This window comes from Notolepis coatsorum (assembly GCF_963971535.1).
Source record: "Notolepis coatsorum genome assembly, chromosome: 17".
Taxonomy (NCBI): domain Eukaryota; kingdom Metazoa; phylum Chordata; class Actinopteri; order Aulopiformes; family Paralepididae; genus Notolepis; species Notolepis coatsorum.
Window position 1 is genome coordinate 88,573,980 of NC_140181.1, and position 16,960 is coordinate 88,590,939.

Sequence of the window (16,960 nt, forward strand, 5' to 3'; positions counted from 1 at the left end):
GAGACTGTCTATTAGGAGGTGGTGGGGGTTTTGGGCATTTACGGTGGCCAGTTTCGAATTGCAGCCTCCCGTAGGTGCTCTTTAAGAGCGGTTTTGAATGTGGGCAGGGATTCACATTCCTTTACGGCTTTGGGTAGGGCGTTCCACATTGTTGTGGCATAATTGCGAAACGTGTTTAGTCCCTTGTTTGAGCCGAATCTGGGTTTAACATGATTTGTTGAGCTTCCTCTGGTGTAGTGGTTGTGGTATTCACTGACCTTTGGGAAGTATTTTGACATGTACATGGGCACCCCGGTCGTATAGTGTATCTTGTAGACCAGGCCCATTGCAAGTTGCTGTACTCTGTCGTCTACTCTAAGCCATCCTAGGTTGGCAAAGTGGGCAGGGGTGAGGTGGGTTCTGGGGTTCAGGTCAAGTAGTAGTCTGACCAGTCATCATACAGAACCAAGCACTTCACTAGAATGTCCATGTACTTTATATGTGACAAATAAAACAAAACTTAAAACTTGAAACCTACCAAAAATCAGTTGTCAAAACGAAACCGCGTACGGCAAGTACAATCGGGTGACTTTCATAAGTATGTGTGAGGCTATAAAATGGAGCTGTAGTCTACATGTTTACAGTGTGACACTGGTTAAGTAATACTCTGTGTTTTAATTTAGACACTATATGAACAGCGTCATTTATATGTTTGACACCACATACTGTCTTACAGCCACTTGCAATGGGCCTGGTCTACAAGATACACTACACGACCAAGGTACCCATGTACATGTCAAAATACTTCCCAAAGGTCAGTGAATACCACGACCACAACACCAGAGGGAGCTCCACAAATCATGTTAAACCCAGATTCGTCTCAAACAAGGGACTAAACACGTTTTGCAATTATGCCACATCAATGTGGAACGCCCTACCCACAGCTGTAAAGGAATGTGAATCACTACCCACTTTCAAAACCACTCTCAAAGAGCACCTACGAGAGACTGCAATTCGAAACTGGCCCCTGTAAATGTCCTAACCCAACCCCCTCCAATGTACAGTAAAGGACCAAGTATGGTTTTGTCAATATTCCAATGTACAGTTTTACTTGTACAGTTGTACAGTGTTCCCCACCCACCCCTCCTACCCAACCACCTCCAATGTACAGCCTCCCCCAAGTTTTTACGTCAAATGTATATACTCTCTTTTCTGGACTCTTTTTGTAACACTCCGTCGGGTGTTGGTAAAATCACTGTTGTAAAACTGTGTTAACATCTTGTTTCTCTTTTCTCTTAAAAAGTGAGGAGGGTTTCAGAACGGCGGCCTGTCGGAGTGTGACTTGTTGTATCGTTGTGTACGAGTTCAGGTGGTGGCTGCTTAGCTTGCATGCTAGTTGTGGCCTACTGTGTTAGCCAGTCAGCTGTTAGCTGCGGCGCTAGCTCGCTGTGTTTACCAAGCCTGTTGTGTCACTAGGCTAGGTAAACGTTAGCTTGCTGCTTTCGGCCGAGAGCGGCCGTTAGCTTAATGCTACACTGTTGAACGTGCTGTGACGGTAACATGTTTTTAACACTCTTGACTACGACGTCATCTTTGACAGAGGATGTTCGTCGAACCTGCCCTGAGCCAGGCCGGCGAGGGCTGCGTCAACAAGGAGCACCGTAGCGGCGGGTTGGAGCAGCGAGCTGCCCGTGTCGTCAAACACAGGAGGCTGTGTTACTTCGGTGCCATGTTAGAGACTGCAGTTTCGCTTGATCTGCGCTCAAGGTAGGCAAGGTCCTGACCAGGCCTTGAACACTTCTTCTTGCTTTCCCTTCTAAATGTTTTGTAAATAACGATGTTTTCCAAAACGAGTGTTGCTGCACTACATTTAGGATACGACGCGAGTTATGTGTGAACTGTTTTGTCACTGGTATTTAGCTTCTCCATGCAAATCGGGTTGTTTGTTACAGGTGTGAAAATGATCTGGTTTGTTGTGTTGAGAAACATCATGTGTGTTTATGTACTGTGTACTCACAACTAAGGGGGTTAAACTAACCTATAAAGCTATGCTTAGTGACATATGAGTAAAGAATGGTTATTTTCTCAGCCTGTAATGACAATGAACAGTGTGTTCACACATTAACAGGTTTACCTGTTTAACTGGCCGTATTAAGGGTATAGTAGGAGGGTTGTGTTTCCCCCCGGTTCCCTGGGGACTTCTTCATCCTCCTCTCAGACATGTTGTTACACTATATTGTGTCACTGTGTGGTAGGGATACGATGTAACCCTTAGCTTGATTGCTGAGGTTGTGCTAAAACTGCTTGAGGAACTTTATTTTCCTAAAAGAAAAGATTGTTTGGTCGCTTTTCGTGTGTGCTTAGCAAGGCCTGTGGCCGATACTAATCGAGAATTATGTATTCTCTCATTATGAAAAATGGCGTTCCTCTGTAGAGTGTTTTTGCCATTTTTTGTAGGTGATGATGGGTTGTGTGTGTCGTGTGACCTGCAACTGGGTTGGGCTGGCCACAGAAGCACATGTGTAAGTTTGGTACCGGGGCTCTTGGAGGGCCCTCTCTATTCTGTGTTTTTTCCTTAGTAAAAATCAGATAGCAGGTTAGCACATGCGCTGTGTGAAGCTGTTAGACGCTTCATGGAGCTGACTATGACTGCGTCATACTCTTTTTGTCATTACATCGTATCATGGGTGTGGGGTCGTAAAGGGGTGAACTGGTAACCTTTCCTCCCCCTTTTTTCTGTTGGTCAGGGGTAAACCCACCTGTCCTTCAAGGTTCCTGTCACGTTGCAGTTCGGCACGTTACAGGGTGAGGGGGGGGGGAGTTTCCTGGTCCCACGCCCTGGAATATTGGGCGTGTGCACCGCAGAAATTCCCCCGCCATAGAGTACGTCACTGTGTCACTGTTGGTAGGACTTCCGTGTGCTGTTCAGGTCCATGTGATGGATCTGTTTCGGGGGGTGGTCAGGGCTCCTCCTCACGAAGCTCCTATTCGGGCCTTCTGTGAGTTGGGACTCTCCTTCCATGTGAGGGAGCCTCCTCAGAGTACAGAGCCTCCTCCTCAGATTGATAAGGTGAGTGGAACCTCAAGAAGGAGTCCTACTCTATTGTGTGTGTATTCGATTCAATTCGATTATTGAGTGTGTATGGGTTCAGTGCCTCCTCCCCGGAGAGCCCTAAAACCAAACTTTTACATGGCTCAAGGTGCAATATATTCTTTTCAATCTGTACAGCTCGCGTGGGAAGTCTCTCTGGGGATTTCCGTCTCCTCTCTATGGGAGGGTGGTGGAATGTAAAAATGTAAACAATTTTTACCCCCGGCTGTGTAGACTGGGATACATACTGTTGGTGCTTCCTTTTCTTTTAAAAAGAGTTGGAGTTAGGAAGTATCACACCCCTCTTGTCGTTCCCCTGGGCGCCTTGGGGATTCAATGACAGGTCTAAATAGCCTGTTCATTGATGTGGTTGTGTCCCGACGCACGCATAGTGCTAGCTCGGGGTGTTCTGTAATCAGGCGACTGACTGGCACGCCTTGGTTGCTTGGGGTTAAAACGGCATTTTTATAAAGCAACTGGGATGGAGGTTTTTCCTCTTCCGACGCCCTGTTTTGGTTGTCGACGGATTCTCGTTCATATCTGGGGGATGATGACGGAATGGATCTGAACATATGTAGAGGGGTCTCACGCCCTGGGGGTGGGCCACCGGGCGCGGTTCGCCCCGAACGTCTGGGTGGCGCCTTCTTTTCATGTTTAAGATCAACACGCATATCTGCCCCTTCTCCTGGAGTAGGCATGTCGGCGTGGTTAGGGCACGGGACTGGTTCTGGTCACGCTGGTCCGGATCAGTTGAACCCGTTGTTCGCCGGGGATGCAGATCTGCTGTTCTGGTACCCTGAGGGACTTGGGCTTTTTTCAGGGGAAAAATGCCAGGTCGGTCCGGGTGTCACAGGGTTAAGCGCTATGGAGACCCTGGTTGGGTAAATTTTTTACTCAGCACTGTCGTAATGGCTTATGGCTTTGCCAACCTGTACACGCTCGATCTCGTCAGATCTCGGCCGCTACGCAGGTTGGTCCTGGTTAGTACTTGGTTGGGAGACCGCCTGGGAATACCAAGTACGGTGTGCTTGGGGCTGGTTCTCCATTCTTTTCGCTCCTCTCTCACGCATGGCGAAGAGGGGCCTGTTGGGGTGGTCTTTGACCTCCTCTGGTGACCCTGTGCTTCCCGTATCGCCGGGCCCGGTCCGAAGTAATGTTTCGTCGACCCGTAGGCCTGGGTTGACCCTTTTTTGGAAACTGAAACACTTGTACTGCGGTATAGCCGGTGTATACCCGCAGGTGTGTTTTGGAGTTTTTTCTTGAGGGGTTATAGGAACAACCACCGCATTGGGTAACACCAAGGTGGTTGATTCCCTGGTGTGTTGGAGCAGTGTCAACTCCCGGGTTACCCGGTTGAGGGTGCCCCTGCACGTTCATGACGTCTGCCAATCGTGTCAGCCTTCTCTGCCTCAACCCCTCTGGGTGGGTTTTTTTTAAATGGAGGCTTGGTCATGCTACAACGCCAGCATACGCCCCTTCCGCCGGGGCGGCTATGTTCAGCTGTCCCCTCTGGCGCCTGTCTCGTCCGCAGTCTCCAGGCTCGGGTTAACAGCCTGTTGCCTGGTTTTTCCCCGGTGCGCTGCCTGCTTCCGTTGGTTAACCTTTTTTGTGTGCTTACGGCCATGCTGACTGCCTGTTCTGCAGGGTCAGTGTGCCAGGCGGTGGACTATTGGGGGGACAGGGCCCGCTCGGCTGAGGGGCCTTTGTCCGAATACGCTGGCGATGTGGGGGGCGGGGTCACTAAGTGCCCACCTGGTGGGGTCTTGATGCTGGCATCATGGACTTCTCTGGGCCCCCGTTCCAGTCCCTTTGGTGGGTCTGGGCCTTCCTTCGCGCTCCGCTGCTACGGCCTTGCCACGGGGTTGGGTTTGCCCTTGACCCCGTGATTCTGGGGGCAGTAACGAGGTTGTTCCCTCCGTTCGTTCCCGGGTGGCATGCGGGTTGTGTGTGTGTGTAGTCGTGGGGTCAGGCCACGGTCTGCTCACCCTGTGCGTTGAGTTGCTTGAGTGCCTCGTCGCACGGTCGGGTCCGTCGCCCTCCCGGGAAACCTCCCATTAGGGGGGGTCGGGGGGGCTCGGCCCTCCCTGTTCTGATGGTTGTGGGGGGCCTTCAGCGGGGTGTATTTGTCGGCCGGTGGCTCCGCTCGGCCTCCCTATGTGAATGAGTGACGCCGAGCGGAACCGACTATGATACAGAACGTTAGGTTATGACTATAACCAAGTTCTGTTAATAGTGGTGACGCTCTGCGTCCGACGCCGCTGCAGCCCTTGATCTCACCTTGTGGTGAAAGCTTGGGAAGGAGGAGAGCAGGTGACCACACACCTGCTTATGTAGGTGAGCTGATAGGGGTGTGGTCAGACAAATATTGGGATATAAAGGTACATTGTGGTCTTTATTCAGTGCGCGTGCACGTGTGCGAGGACAGTGCATGAGTGACGCCGAGCGTCACCACTATTAACAGAACTTGGTTATAGTCATAACCTAACGTTAACTCTTACCACTCCAGCGGCTGGAGTCCAGCCCCGTCCAATGCACACACAGTAGCATAATCACTGCATATGATGCAACATGTGCAGGAAACCATAAGTGCACCATTTTTTTTTACAACAAAATAGACTGGCCTATATTCATTCAATCTTTATTTATACTCGATAATACACTGAGTAATTAAACTCATTTACAGTGCCGTCGAGATGTTACATACACAAGTTTCACAGTGTGTTCATAAATATAAAGACATCAGACAATCAGAATAATTGAGAGCACATTTTAAAATACATTAAAAAAAATAATAAAAAATATTTTAAAAAGATTAAAATAGCTCAAAATTAAAACGGAGTTAATAATTTAAAAACAATTACATATTGTGGTGACCTGATTGGTCATTAAGGTTCTAAACCGACCCATAGACACTAGAGTGTCTAGTTTCAGTGTTTCCTGCAGGGTATTCCATGATGTAGGGGCAAAAAAGCCAAAAGCAGATCTACCAAGTTCAGTACAAACTCTAGACACTCTAAGTGTAAGCCAAAAACTGGATCGTGTACGACAGGGTCCAGTGGTCCATTCCAATAAGGAACTAATATAATTTGGACAATCTCTAATTATGGCTTTATAGATAAAAAGATTGCAATGCAACTTACGTCTCTCTGCCAGAGAGGCCCACCCGACCTTATTATATAGGATACAATGGTGAGTACCATAACTATCACCGGTGATAAATCTATCTAATGATAAACAGAGTCTATACAGCAACCCACTGTCATATTCATATCTAGTACAAAAAAATATTTGTAATTAGTTAAGATCTTAGTAATAGATCATAAATGGATGGGTTTACTGGCATCCAGCCATCATTACCTTGGTCTGCATAAGTCAATCACATCATTGAGAATTGGACTGCAACCCTCACTCTTGACATTATCTGACATGATTGTTTTTTTATAGAGTAGCAGTATGCATTTGATCTGCCTGTATCTCTTTCTCACACATTCCACCTGACTGTTCAGATTAGATGCTTACGTAATCTGACTCATCACTGCTCATAATCACACATCCACCCTAACAGGAAACAAACACAAGACACATCCACTACCCACCTTCAAAACTACGGGAGGCTGCAATTCCCGTAGGTGTTGCGTAGGTGAGGCTGTTCCCTCCCCCTCGTATGTATACTGTATATTTACTGTTAGGATATGTTTAACAGTAATGTATATTTGCATATCTTGTATGTCACAAATGTAACAGTACTGTATATCTGTATGTCATGATTAGATTATTATATCTGTATGTTGTGTATGTCATAAATGTCATTATGAATTGAAAATGATGTACCCTGATGTAAACAAGACGAAAGTATTTATCTGGTCTGCATCCCCTTAACAATTGTATGTATTGAGCTGTACTGGACTGTACCCATTCTGTAATCTGTTAATTAAAGTTATCAATCAATCAATTTCAATCAATCCCTAACAGGAAACAAAAACAAGAGACATCCACCCTAACAGGAAAAAAAACAAGACACATCCACCCTAACAGGAAACAAAAACAAGAAACATCCACCCCAACAGAGGAAACAAACAAGAGACATCCACCCCAACAGAGGAAACAAACAAGAGACATCCACCCCAACAGAGGAAACAACCAAGAGACATCCACCCCAACAGAGGAAACAAACAAGAGACATCCACCCCAACAGAGGAAACAAACAAGAGACATCCACCCCAACAGAGGAAACAAACAAGAGACATCCACCCTAACAGAGGAGAAAAAAACAAGACATCCACCCTAACAGAGGAAACAAAAACAAGACACATCCACCCTAACAGAGGAAACAAAAACAAGACATCCACCCTAACAGAGGAAACAAAAATAACACACATCCACCCTAACAGACGAAACAAGACACATCCACCCTAAGAGGAAAGACACATCCACCGTAACAGAGGAAACCAGACACATCCACCGTAACAGAGGAAACCAGACACATCCACCTTAACAGAGGAAACAAGACACATCCACCTTAACAGAGGAAACAAGACACATCCACCCTAAGAGGAAAGACACATCCACCGTAACAGAGGAAACAAGACACATCCACCTTAAGACACATCCACCTTAACAGAGGAAACAAGACACATCCACCCTAAGAGGAAAGACACATCCACCGTAACAGAGGAAACAAGACACATCCACCTTAACAGAGGAAACAAGACACATCCACCTTAACAGAGGAAACAAGACACATCCACCCTAAAAGGAAAGACACATCCACCCCAATGGAGGAAACAAAAACAACACACATCCACCCTAACGGAGGAAACAAAAACAAGACACATCCAGCCTAACAGATGAGAGAAAACAGGGTTCTGGGGTGTTTTTCAATGTATGTGATGTATAGATTGGGGGGAGATGGTAGCATGTAACGGTGTCAGAGAGGTCGAAGTACATGCAGACGGTGATAGAAGAAGCGGTTCAGAGACATAGCCAGCAGAATGTTTTGAATTCCGATCTAAGACACAACAAGCTGATACCGTGGCAGGGCACAGAGGCAGAGTGTGATGGAGGTTTTGACAGTAATGAAACGTTTTGAAATGTGTGAAAGGTTATTAGCAGTTGTCATGACAGCACGTCGCATGACAACCAGAAGAGGGGCGGGCTATCGTTGCTATGACGAAGATCCTATAAAGCGGACAGTGGTTCCGGGTGTAAGCCAGACCAAGAGCGGCTAAGGGCAGACTACAATCTGACTAGGACTGAGACTGAGACTCTCTCCTCTCATCACGGAGAGGGGGGGGGGGAGGAGGAGGAATGACACATCATCATTAGCTTCGGCTAACGGGAGAAGGGTTCTGGCTACGACCAGGCCTGACCACCATTGGACTGAATAGCAGAAGGACGATAGACTGAACACACCGAAAGATCATTAGAATAGATTTTACAAGGACAATACGAATTGGTTCCCATCTGATTATGAGGTCTCTGTTTATGTAAATAAACACTGCTTCTCCTTGTAAGGTATTACGCTGTGTCAAAGTGTCGAATTCTTACGAAGGTGGAGAATTATTATGGTTTGCGGATCGCACTAACGGGGAGAGATAAGGATTGGATCAGCCAGTATATGAGACGTCAGGATCATTAAAAGTACACAACGCAGAGGAGTGGATGGAGAGAGGATAACTGCACAAGAAGACATGATACTGGCCAGATTGATCAGAATCTAACACAGAGGAAACAAAAACAAGACACATCCAGCCTAACAGAGGAAACAAGACACACCCACCCTAACAGAGGAAAGAAAAACAAGGGGAGAGGGACAGATCAATGTTTTATTCTAAACACTACAAAGTCAAAAACAAAGACAGAAAACAACATCAAACAACAGAATGAGGACCGTCTGTTAAATTATTTGAAGCCTACAAATATTCATGATAAAGTACGTTCAGCTATTCACATTTAGAAATACTTTTTTTTCCTTATTCATGGCAGTACAAAAAAAAGCAACACACTACAATGAGATTTCTGTGACTGTTTTTGGCAAAAACTCACATCCCTCTCACATCAATTTCTGTTTTTGGAAGAACAGTCTTTCATAGCTTGTACACCACAGTACACAGCAATATAGCCGCTTCAAGTAACAGAGGAATGTTCTGTTTCTCTTTCTTGTTCCTTCAAAAATATAAAAAAGGATAATGCGAAGTGAAAAGACAAACTCAAAGCTGCATATAAAACATAAAAACAGGTTTTGTTGACAATGTAAGAGGGCACACGTTTTATATATATATATAGACATATACATATATATAAAACATTGAATAATATGTACTGGGAAAAAATTACAACAAATATGTACATCCCTGAAATAAACAGTGGAATCAAACTAAATGGTAAAAAGACAACATTCTGTGCACTAATAATTACATAATTAAGCATAGTGCTAGGGCTTCTATTATTCATTACATCATCACTCGATTGGCCTATCTCAAACCACGCCCTCTTTTCTTGATCCTCCTGATTGGTTTGAGATTAGGTCAACTGGTCTCATCCTACAGTTCATACTGTATTTCTTCCACAGGTCAAATTCATTGCATTATGTCTTTCTCTTTCTCTTTCTCGCACTCTCTCTCTCACTCACTCACACACACACACACACACACTCTGTATCCATTCAGCTTCCATATAAAGAGTGGTTAATCAATGATTTATTAATTCATGATTCTATTAGAATATAGAATTTCTCAATAAATCTGATGGCTTACACATTTGAGTACAGTCATAATGCACAAAAGCTAATGCTTATAAAAGGTAGCTCGTTTACGGACAGATTAGTTTGGTCGAATACAAAGCTACGTGTAGCGTTTTTGTGGTGAGGTGCCCCTAGGAGGCTTGGTCAATTGCTTATAATTCATTTCCAATATCCACAGTCAATCCATATTTACAACATGATTATTAATCAACTCTCACAGCTCCAGTAATGGCTTTTCTACCCCCCCCCCCCCCAGAGTAAATCACATGGTGGGATCATTAAAGGTGCTGTAAGTGGTATTTCTTTGTTTGTTAAAATAAAAAAGAATAGCTCTACATTCCAACAGCCATCACTGATATAGTGTCTGGTCAGTAGCATGGGTCTCACAGTCCCTCCGCTCTGCAGTAAACATTTCCAACAAAATACATTTCCTGGTATCTTCCTTATCTACGTTATCCAATCAGGAGAGAGAACTCCACACTGCAAAAACTCAAAAACAAGAAATAAAAACTAGTTTTAAGCAAATGTGTCATTGAAACAAGTAAAATAATCGACCAGTGCAGTAAGCAAATCTGGCTTGGCAATATTTCTTGAAATAAGTACAAATATCTAGGGTTCTTTCTCCTGATTGGATAAAGTGGGAACAGGATACCAGGAAATGTATTTAGTGTTTATTGCAGAGCGGATGGACTGGGAGACCCATGTTACTGACCAGGCAGACACTCTATATCAGTGATGACTGTTGGAATGTAGAGATATTTTAACATTTATTTTAATAATAATACCACTTACAGCACCTTTAACAGAAACTACAAATATCTCTACAATGTGGGTAGTAAAAAAAGGGGGGGGGTGCGGAGGAAACAGTAACATTTAGAACTCATAGTCATCTTCGGCCATGTCGATGGCCCAGGCAAACTTCTCCCGCTGCGTCTTGTTGTATACCTTCTCTATGGGGATGCTCCACTTCTTGCACCTGGACAGTGGAGGAGAAGAGGAGATACGTCAGGATGATAGGAGAAGAAGCCCTTGCGATCTTTTCAAAAGGGAAGTCTCTCTCTCTGTTTTCAGAGACGGCTCACTTAATTACAAAATGAAAGATTTACGAGAAGAAGTCAGTTAGTTAATAATAATAATAATAATAATAATGGATTGGATTTATATAGCGCTCTTCATGACACCCCAGTGACCCCAGATCGCTTACAGAGTCCATTATTCGTTCATACACAGTCATACCGGTGGTGGTAAGCTACAATTGCAGCCAGAGCTGCCCTGAGGCAGACTCACGGAAGCGTGGCGAATAATCATCGCCTACGGCCCCTCCGACCACCACCAACATTCATTCACATGCATACACATTCATACGAGTTAGTTCTGCACACTTGAATAAGAGAAACCACCTAGGGCAAAATTAACACATTGGTCGCCAAGATCGCTTTTCAGCGTTATTGCCCGCCATGCGTTGACCGCCAAGATCGCTGTACAGCGTTTTTGAGATCAATATTTCATTTTTTCGCCATGGAATTCATCATTCATCCACCCAACCCCTGATGCCCTAGCGGGACCCTAGATGGGACTGCAACGGCTCAATACCGCCGCCTGGTGGATGGTCGGGCGAGTTACACTCTCGCAAAAACCGGAAGTGCCATCGGTGCATCGAGGAAATTCCTCCGGCAGTCACATCTCGCTACGGGACTCCTGACAGACACTATAGTAGTACATATGGATCGCTTTCTAAACTTAATAATCTATATGATTTCCCGAAATGGACCTAGGTGATCGGCGTCGAATAATTGGGATCTTTCACTGCCAGGGGACAGTAACGTTATTTTCTGCCCGATTGTGCGTTTCCTTGTTTGTAATCAGTCTGATCAATATATCACCCATACTGCATAAAGCCGTTACTGATGATCAAGGAATTATAAACGACCCCCCCCCCCTTTCCTCCATGCATGATGAAGCATAATGTATACCGATCATATACATTTCAATTTTTTAATATAGCGTGTATGGGAAAGAAACGGCAATCGATAATCTATCATATGCGTTTGGGCCTATAACTAGCGTTTTTGGAATTACAGCAGAAAAGATTAAAAACATACTTATATTCTCGAAGGTATTAACACAACAATGTATGAATGAAAAAGTATAACGTTCCCACATCCTGAACGATAGATAATCGATGTTGAATGGGCCATAGTAATGTCAATATAGCAATACAATTAAAAAAGTTATAGCCCTGCAAAGAAGGTAAACATCTCCATAGGCTTTTAACGGTGGCAGAGAGGGGTATGAGATGGGCACAACCCCCGGCGGTCAATGTGTTAAGAGAAGGTCCCCCCGCACACTATTAGAGCTCACAAATTAAATGTTATTAGCAGGCAACATTTCAATCCTATCAATCCTGACAAGTCAGCAGGAAGGGTACAGCTCTGGCAGCTAAGGGTAAGTAACATTGTTTGTCAAACAGTGTCGAGGAAGATCCTATGGGACGACTGACACCTTGTCCACTAATAAACACCTTCAAACCTACCTCCCCCAGTTCCCTCCCTCGCTGTGCAGGCGCCCTGACCGACCAATGACCAATGACCAGGACCCACCCGACCGTCTTTCCACCCGCTGACACTGCCAATTCTCGACTTGCACAACCTGAAAGTAGGCACTTCCGGCTGACTTCCGGTTGCGAATGGTACTTCCTGTCCCATCCAAATACATTGGTTTTAGCTACTTTTCTCCCGTTATTTAAACAACTTTGTCGTCACAGAGAGGCAATGAAACGTTTGTATTATTATAGTATAGAATGTATTTAATAAGCAAACGTTTGTCAGCAGGGTTTTTGGGCTGTATTTCATGTAAAAACGTTCACTGTTAGTTGACTTGCTCACGCTAATTAAGGCTAATGCTGGCTAACAGAAGCTAGCGCAAGAAACGACGCCGCAAAGTATTGTTTATAGTGCATTTCTTGCCACCTTATAGCATTTGTACATTTGTATGACAGTCTATAATGCTCCTGTGAGGTTTTTCCGGACGTTTTGGTAATGATTTTCACTATAAAATCATATTTCTAAATGACAGGAAGTTGATGAAAACTGTCCGGGATAGCTTTGAGCTAACGATCTTTTCCATTCTAAACGTAACGTTAGTTGTTCAAAACATTACCTGTCTATATAATTTGTTCCTCAACGTTATATAGACAGGTAATGTTTTGTAAACTAACTGCAGCCTGCTACAGTTAGAAGCTAACGTTAGCCAGCAAGCTGCAGCCTGCTACAGTTAGAAGCTAATGTTAGCCAGCAAGCTGCAGCCTGCTACAGTTAGAAGCTAACGTTAGCCAGCAAGCTGCAGCCTGCTACAGTTAGAAGCTAATGTTGAGGAACAAATTATATAGACGGGTAATGTTTTGAACAACTAACGTTACGTTTAGAAGCTTGCTGGCTAACGTTAGCTTCTAACTGTAGCAGGCTGCAGCTTGCTGGCTAACGTTAGCTTCTAACTGTAGCAGGCTGCAGCTTGCTGGCTAACATTAGCTTCTAACTGTAGCAGGCTGCAGCTTGCTGGCTAACGTTAGCTTCTAACTGTAGCAGGCTGCAGTTAGTTTACAAAACATTACCTGTCTATATAACGTTGAGGAACAAATTATATAGACAGGTAATGTTTTGAACAACTAACGTTACGTTTAGAATGGAAAAGATCGTTAGCTCAAAGCTATCCCGGCCAGTTTATCAACTTCCTGTCATTTAGAAATATGATTTTATAGTGAAAATCATTACCAAAACGTCCGGAAAAACCTCACGGGAGCATTATAGACTGTCATACAAATGTACAAATGCTATAAGGTGGCAAGAAATGCACTATAAACAATACTTTGCGGCGTCGTTTCTTGCGCTAGCTTCTGTTAGCCAGCATTAGCCTTAATTAGCGTGAGCAAGTAAACTAACAGTGAACGTTTTTACATGAAATGCAGCCCAAAAACCCTGCTGACAAACGTTTGCTTATTAAATACATTCTATACTATAATAATACAAACGTTTCATTGCCTCTCTGTGACGAAAAAGTTGTTTAAATAACGGGAGAAAAGTAGCTAAAACCAATGTATTTGGATGGGACAGGAAGTACCATTGGCAACCGGAAGTCAGCCGGAAGTGCCTACTTTCAGGTTGTGCAAGTCGAGAATTGTGTCAGTATGGACGACCGACCAAGCCGGAGGTACCGTGGCAGCCGGATTCGATCCCACTGCCTCTGCGGTGGTAAACAGACGCTTAGTCCGCTGCGCTACCTGGCCGCCCCATTTTCTGTACATTTTTAAAAGGTGTTACTGCGTAGATCCTCATCCTGCTGAGCAAAAACCTTTTATTTGTGGTCGCAAACCACCAAGTCTTAAAGGAAAACTCCAACATTTTGGGAAATGAGCTTATTTGCCATCTACCCTGGAGTTAGACAAGAAGATACATACCTTTTTCTTCTCTGTACATGCAGTAGGAGTAGGAAGACGTTGGGAACTAGGCTAATGGAGGAACCTACTTCCAGTGACTGACGCTAAGCTAGGCTAACGTGCGCGTCTTTCTACTCCTACTGCATGCACAGAGAAGAAAAAGGGTATGTATCTTCTTGTCTAACTCCAGGGTAGATGCCAAATAAGCTAATAAGCAAAAGGTTGGAGTTTTCCTTTAAAGGAGCAATAAGCGGCTGTTGATTTGGGGCAGAACATAGAAATATATATATATTTTTTAATCCACTTTTTCTCCTCTTTTTTTCTATTTTTCTCCCATCCCAATTACCCGCTGTGCCAATTCTCCCCTCCCCTGTCTTGAACTTTGCTCGCATATGCCCCCCACTGGCCGGTTGTAGGGAGGATAGAAGCCTTGCATCACATGTCCCCTCCGATACATGAGGAGGCAGCCTGTCACATCTTTTCACCTGCCAGAGCGGACTCTCATTGGCGAGGTGTAACGTGTGGGAGGCTCACACTACCCCCGCCATTTCCTGTCTCTGCTGTGCAGGCGTCCCCAACCGACCTGTAGGAGTCGCTGTCCACAACGTCCAGATTACCACCCATCGACTTCCACCCGCCAATTGAGTTAGTATGACGACTGGCCCAAGCCGGAGGCAACGCCGACAGCCAGAGTCGAACCCGGTGTCTCTTGCGTTGGTGATGAGCGCAATGTCCGCTGCGCCACCCAGCAGCCATTGAACATAGAAATATTTTAAAATCCTTAAACCGAATACAACAACGCCCTTCCCAATCAGAATGCATCAGGATGCCTCCAAAGCCAAGCCCTGCTATGTAGCTAGCAGGCAGTTAACAAGCGCGTGTGTCACTAGAGGGGTTGATAGACAGCTCGCTCGTTCCAATCATCGGCCGTTCATTTGATTGGATGTCCTTGTTTTAGCTCCTGCCCCTCACCGGAACAACCGATTATTTTCATTTCAGTGTCAAACGTATTATTACTTATTAGTACTATTGATTACTAGAAAATCTAAAATGTTGCCAAGAATTAGCGGCCGCCTATTGACCCTTTAACACCCGAGGCTGCGCTGCAGATGGAGACCACCCTGGAAGCTGAAGGACAGCATGAGGTGAAACGACTTGAACCGACTTCCTCCACCCTCCGCTACGTTCGCTCCTTCTGAGGCAGCACGACGGACGGCTGCACGACCAACAAGCTGCTTCTGAACTGCGAACAACTGATAGTAGCTACATCTACTGGGAGGAGTGAGCTTAACTGACTCAACTCACACACGTACACATGCACTTACACACACACACACCGTAATATCTGCCAAGTTCCCATGCACAACGCAAGGCATCCTATCCCCTACGCCTTGCTCCCAGGCAAAACACACAAGCATTCCTGCATCCATTGTGCTTGAGGAGAGGGGCTGTCCATAAATAGCTCTGTGGACCATGGGTGAGGGAGGCCGTGGCCTGGCCCTCCGCTCAGCCGCGGACACCTCCTGCCTTCCCACATGTAGGAAGGAGCGCTGTGTGTGGAGACGCTCCCTGGCCTCAGAAACAAACCCTATTGTTCCTCCTCGCTCGCACACACTCTTCCTCCTCTGCTCTGTTCTCCCTTCTGCAGCCGTTAGCTTGTTCGCCTCCGCTGCCGCTTTTCCCACAATGCAAGAGCACACTTCCTGCCTTTTTGTAACCACCATAGATCTCAACTAACCCCCCCCCCCCCCTTACACTAACACACACACTGTAACACTAACACACACACACACCAACCTATAAAACAGTGGGTGGTTTTCTCATTTGAAGTCCACCCAACTACTTTTTCCTCATTTTAACCCCAATTATGAATGTATGCCCGTTTTAGGACCATGAGGTAGACCATATTAAATGGTAAATGGTGAATTTTTATATCTCTTTTATCCAAAGCGCTTTACAATTTTGTTCCTCACATTCACCCATTCACTCACACATTCACACCATGCAAGGTGCCAACCTGCTCATCAGCAGCAGTTAGGGGTTAAGACTTAAGTGTCTTGCTCAAGGACACGCTGCCCGGGAGGAGTGGGAATCGAACTGGGAACCTTCCGATTACCAGACGGCCGCTCTACCCACTGTCGCTCCAGATCCATATGACCAGTTATGGATCCTCCGTTTTCACAATACCGTCATCCATGATAATTTAACGTACACTAATATAACTTATTTAAGCATTACATCACACGCAGGAGTGGTTTGTGACCAATAAACCATGCCTAGGGGTGGTTGTTAGGCCCGAGGCGCAGCCGAGGGTCGTTAGACCCCCCTAGGCATGGTTTATTGGTCACAAATCACGACTGCACGTGGTGTAAAGCTTTTATACAACTGCCAGATTCATCCAACCTTATTTCTATACAATAAACACACATTAATCGAAGATTTATTGAAAAAACCATCCGCCAGAAAAAGTAGTTCCCACAACTCCATGTGGAAGCAGCTTGAAGTGCATCCAACCAAACTAACACATCCAACTGTGTATTATTGGAATGATTGAGAGAAGTTGCCTCATGTGGAAGCAGCTTGAAGTGCATCCAACCAACTAACACATCCAACTGTGTATTATTGGAATGATTGATTGAAAATTTTATTACCAGATGCAGAATGGGTACAATACAGTACGGCTCAATACACACAATTGTTAAGGGAATGCATAGGA

General features: G+C 45.1%; 1 protein-coding gene across 1 annotated transcript in view; it reads right to left on the bottom strand.

The window, feature by feature from the left end:
- Positions 1–8,877: 8,877 nt before the first annotated feature.
- Positions 8,878–16,960, bottom strand: part of top1b (DNA topoisomerase Ib) — a 50,265-nt gene continuing 42,182 nt past the window's right edge. Inside the window, exon 21 of the mRNA XM_084334190.1 lies at positions 8,878–10,788. Coding sequence (XP_084190316.1) covers positions 10,686–10,788 — 103 coding nt within the window. The 3' untranslated portion in view covers positions 8,878–10,685. The remainder of the gene's footprint in view (positions 10,789–16,960) is intronic.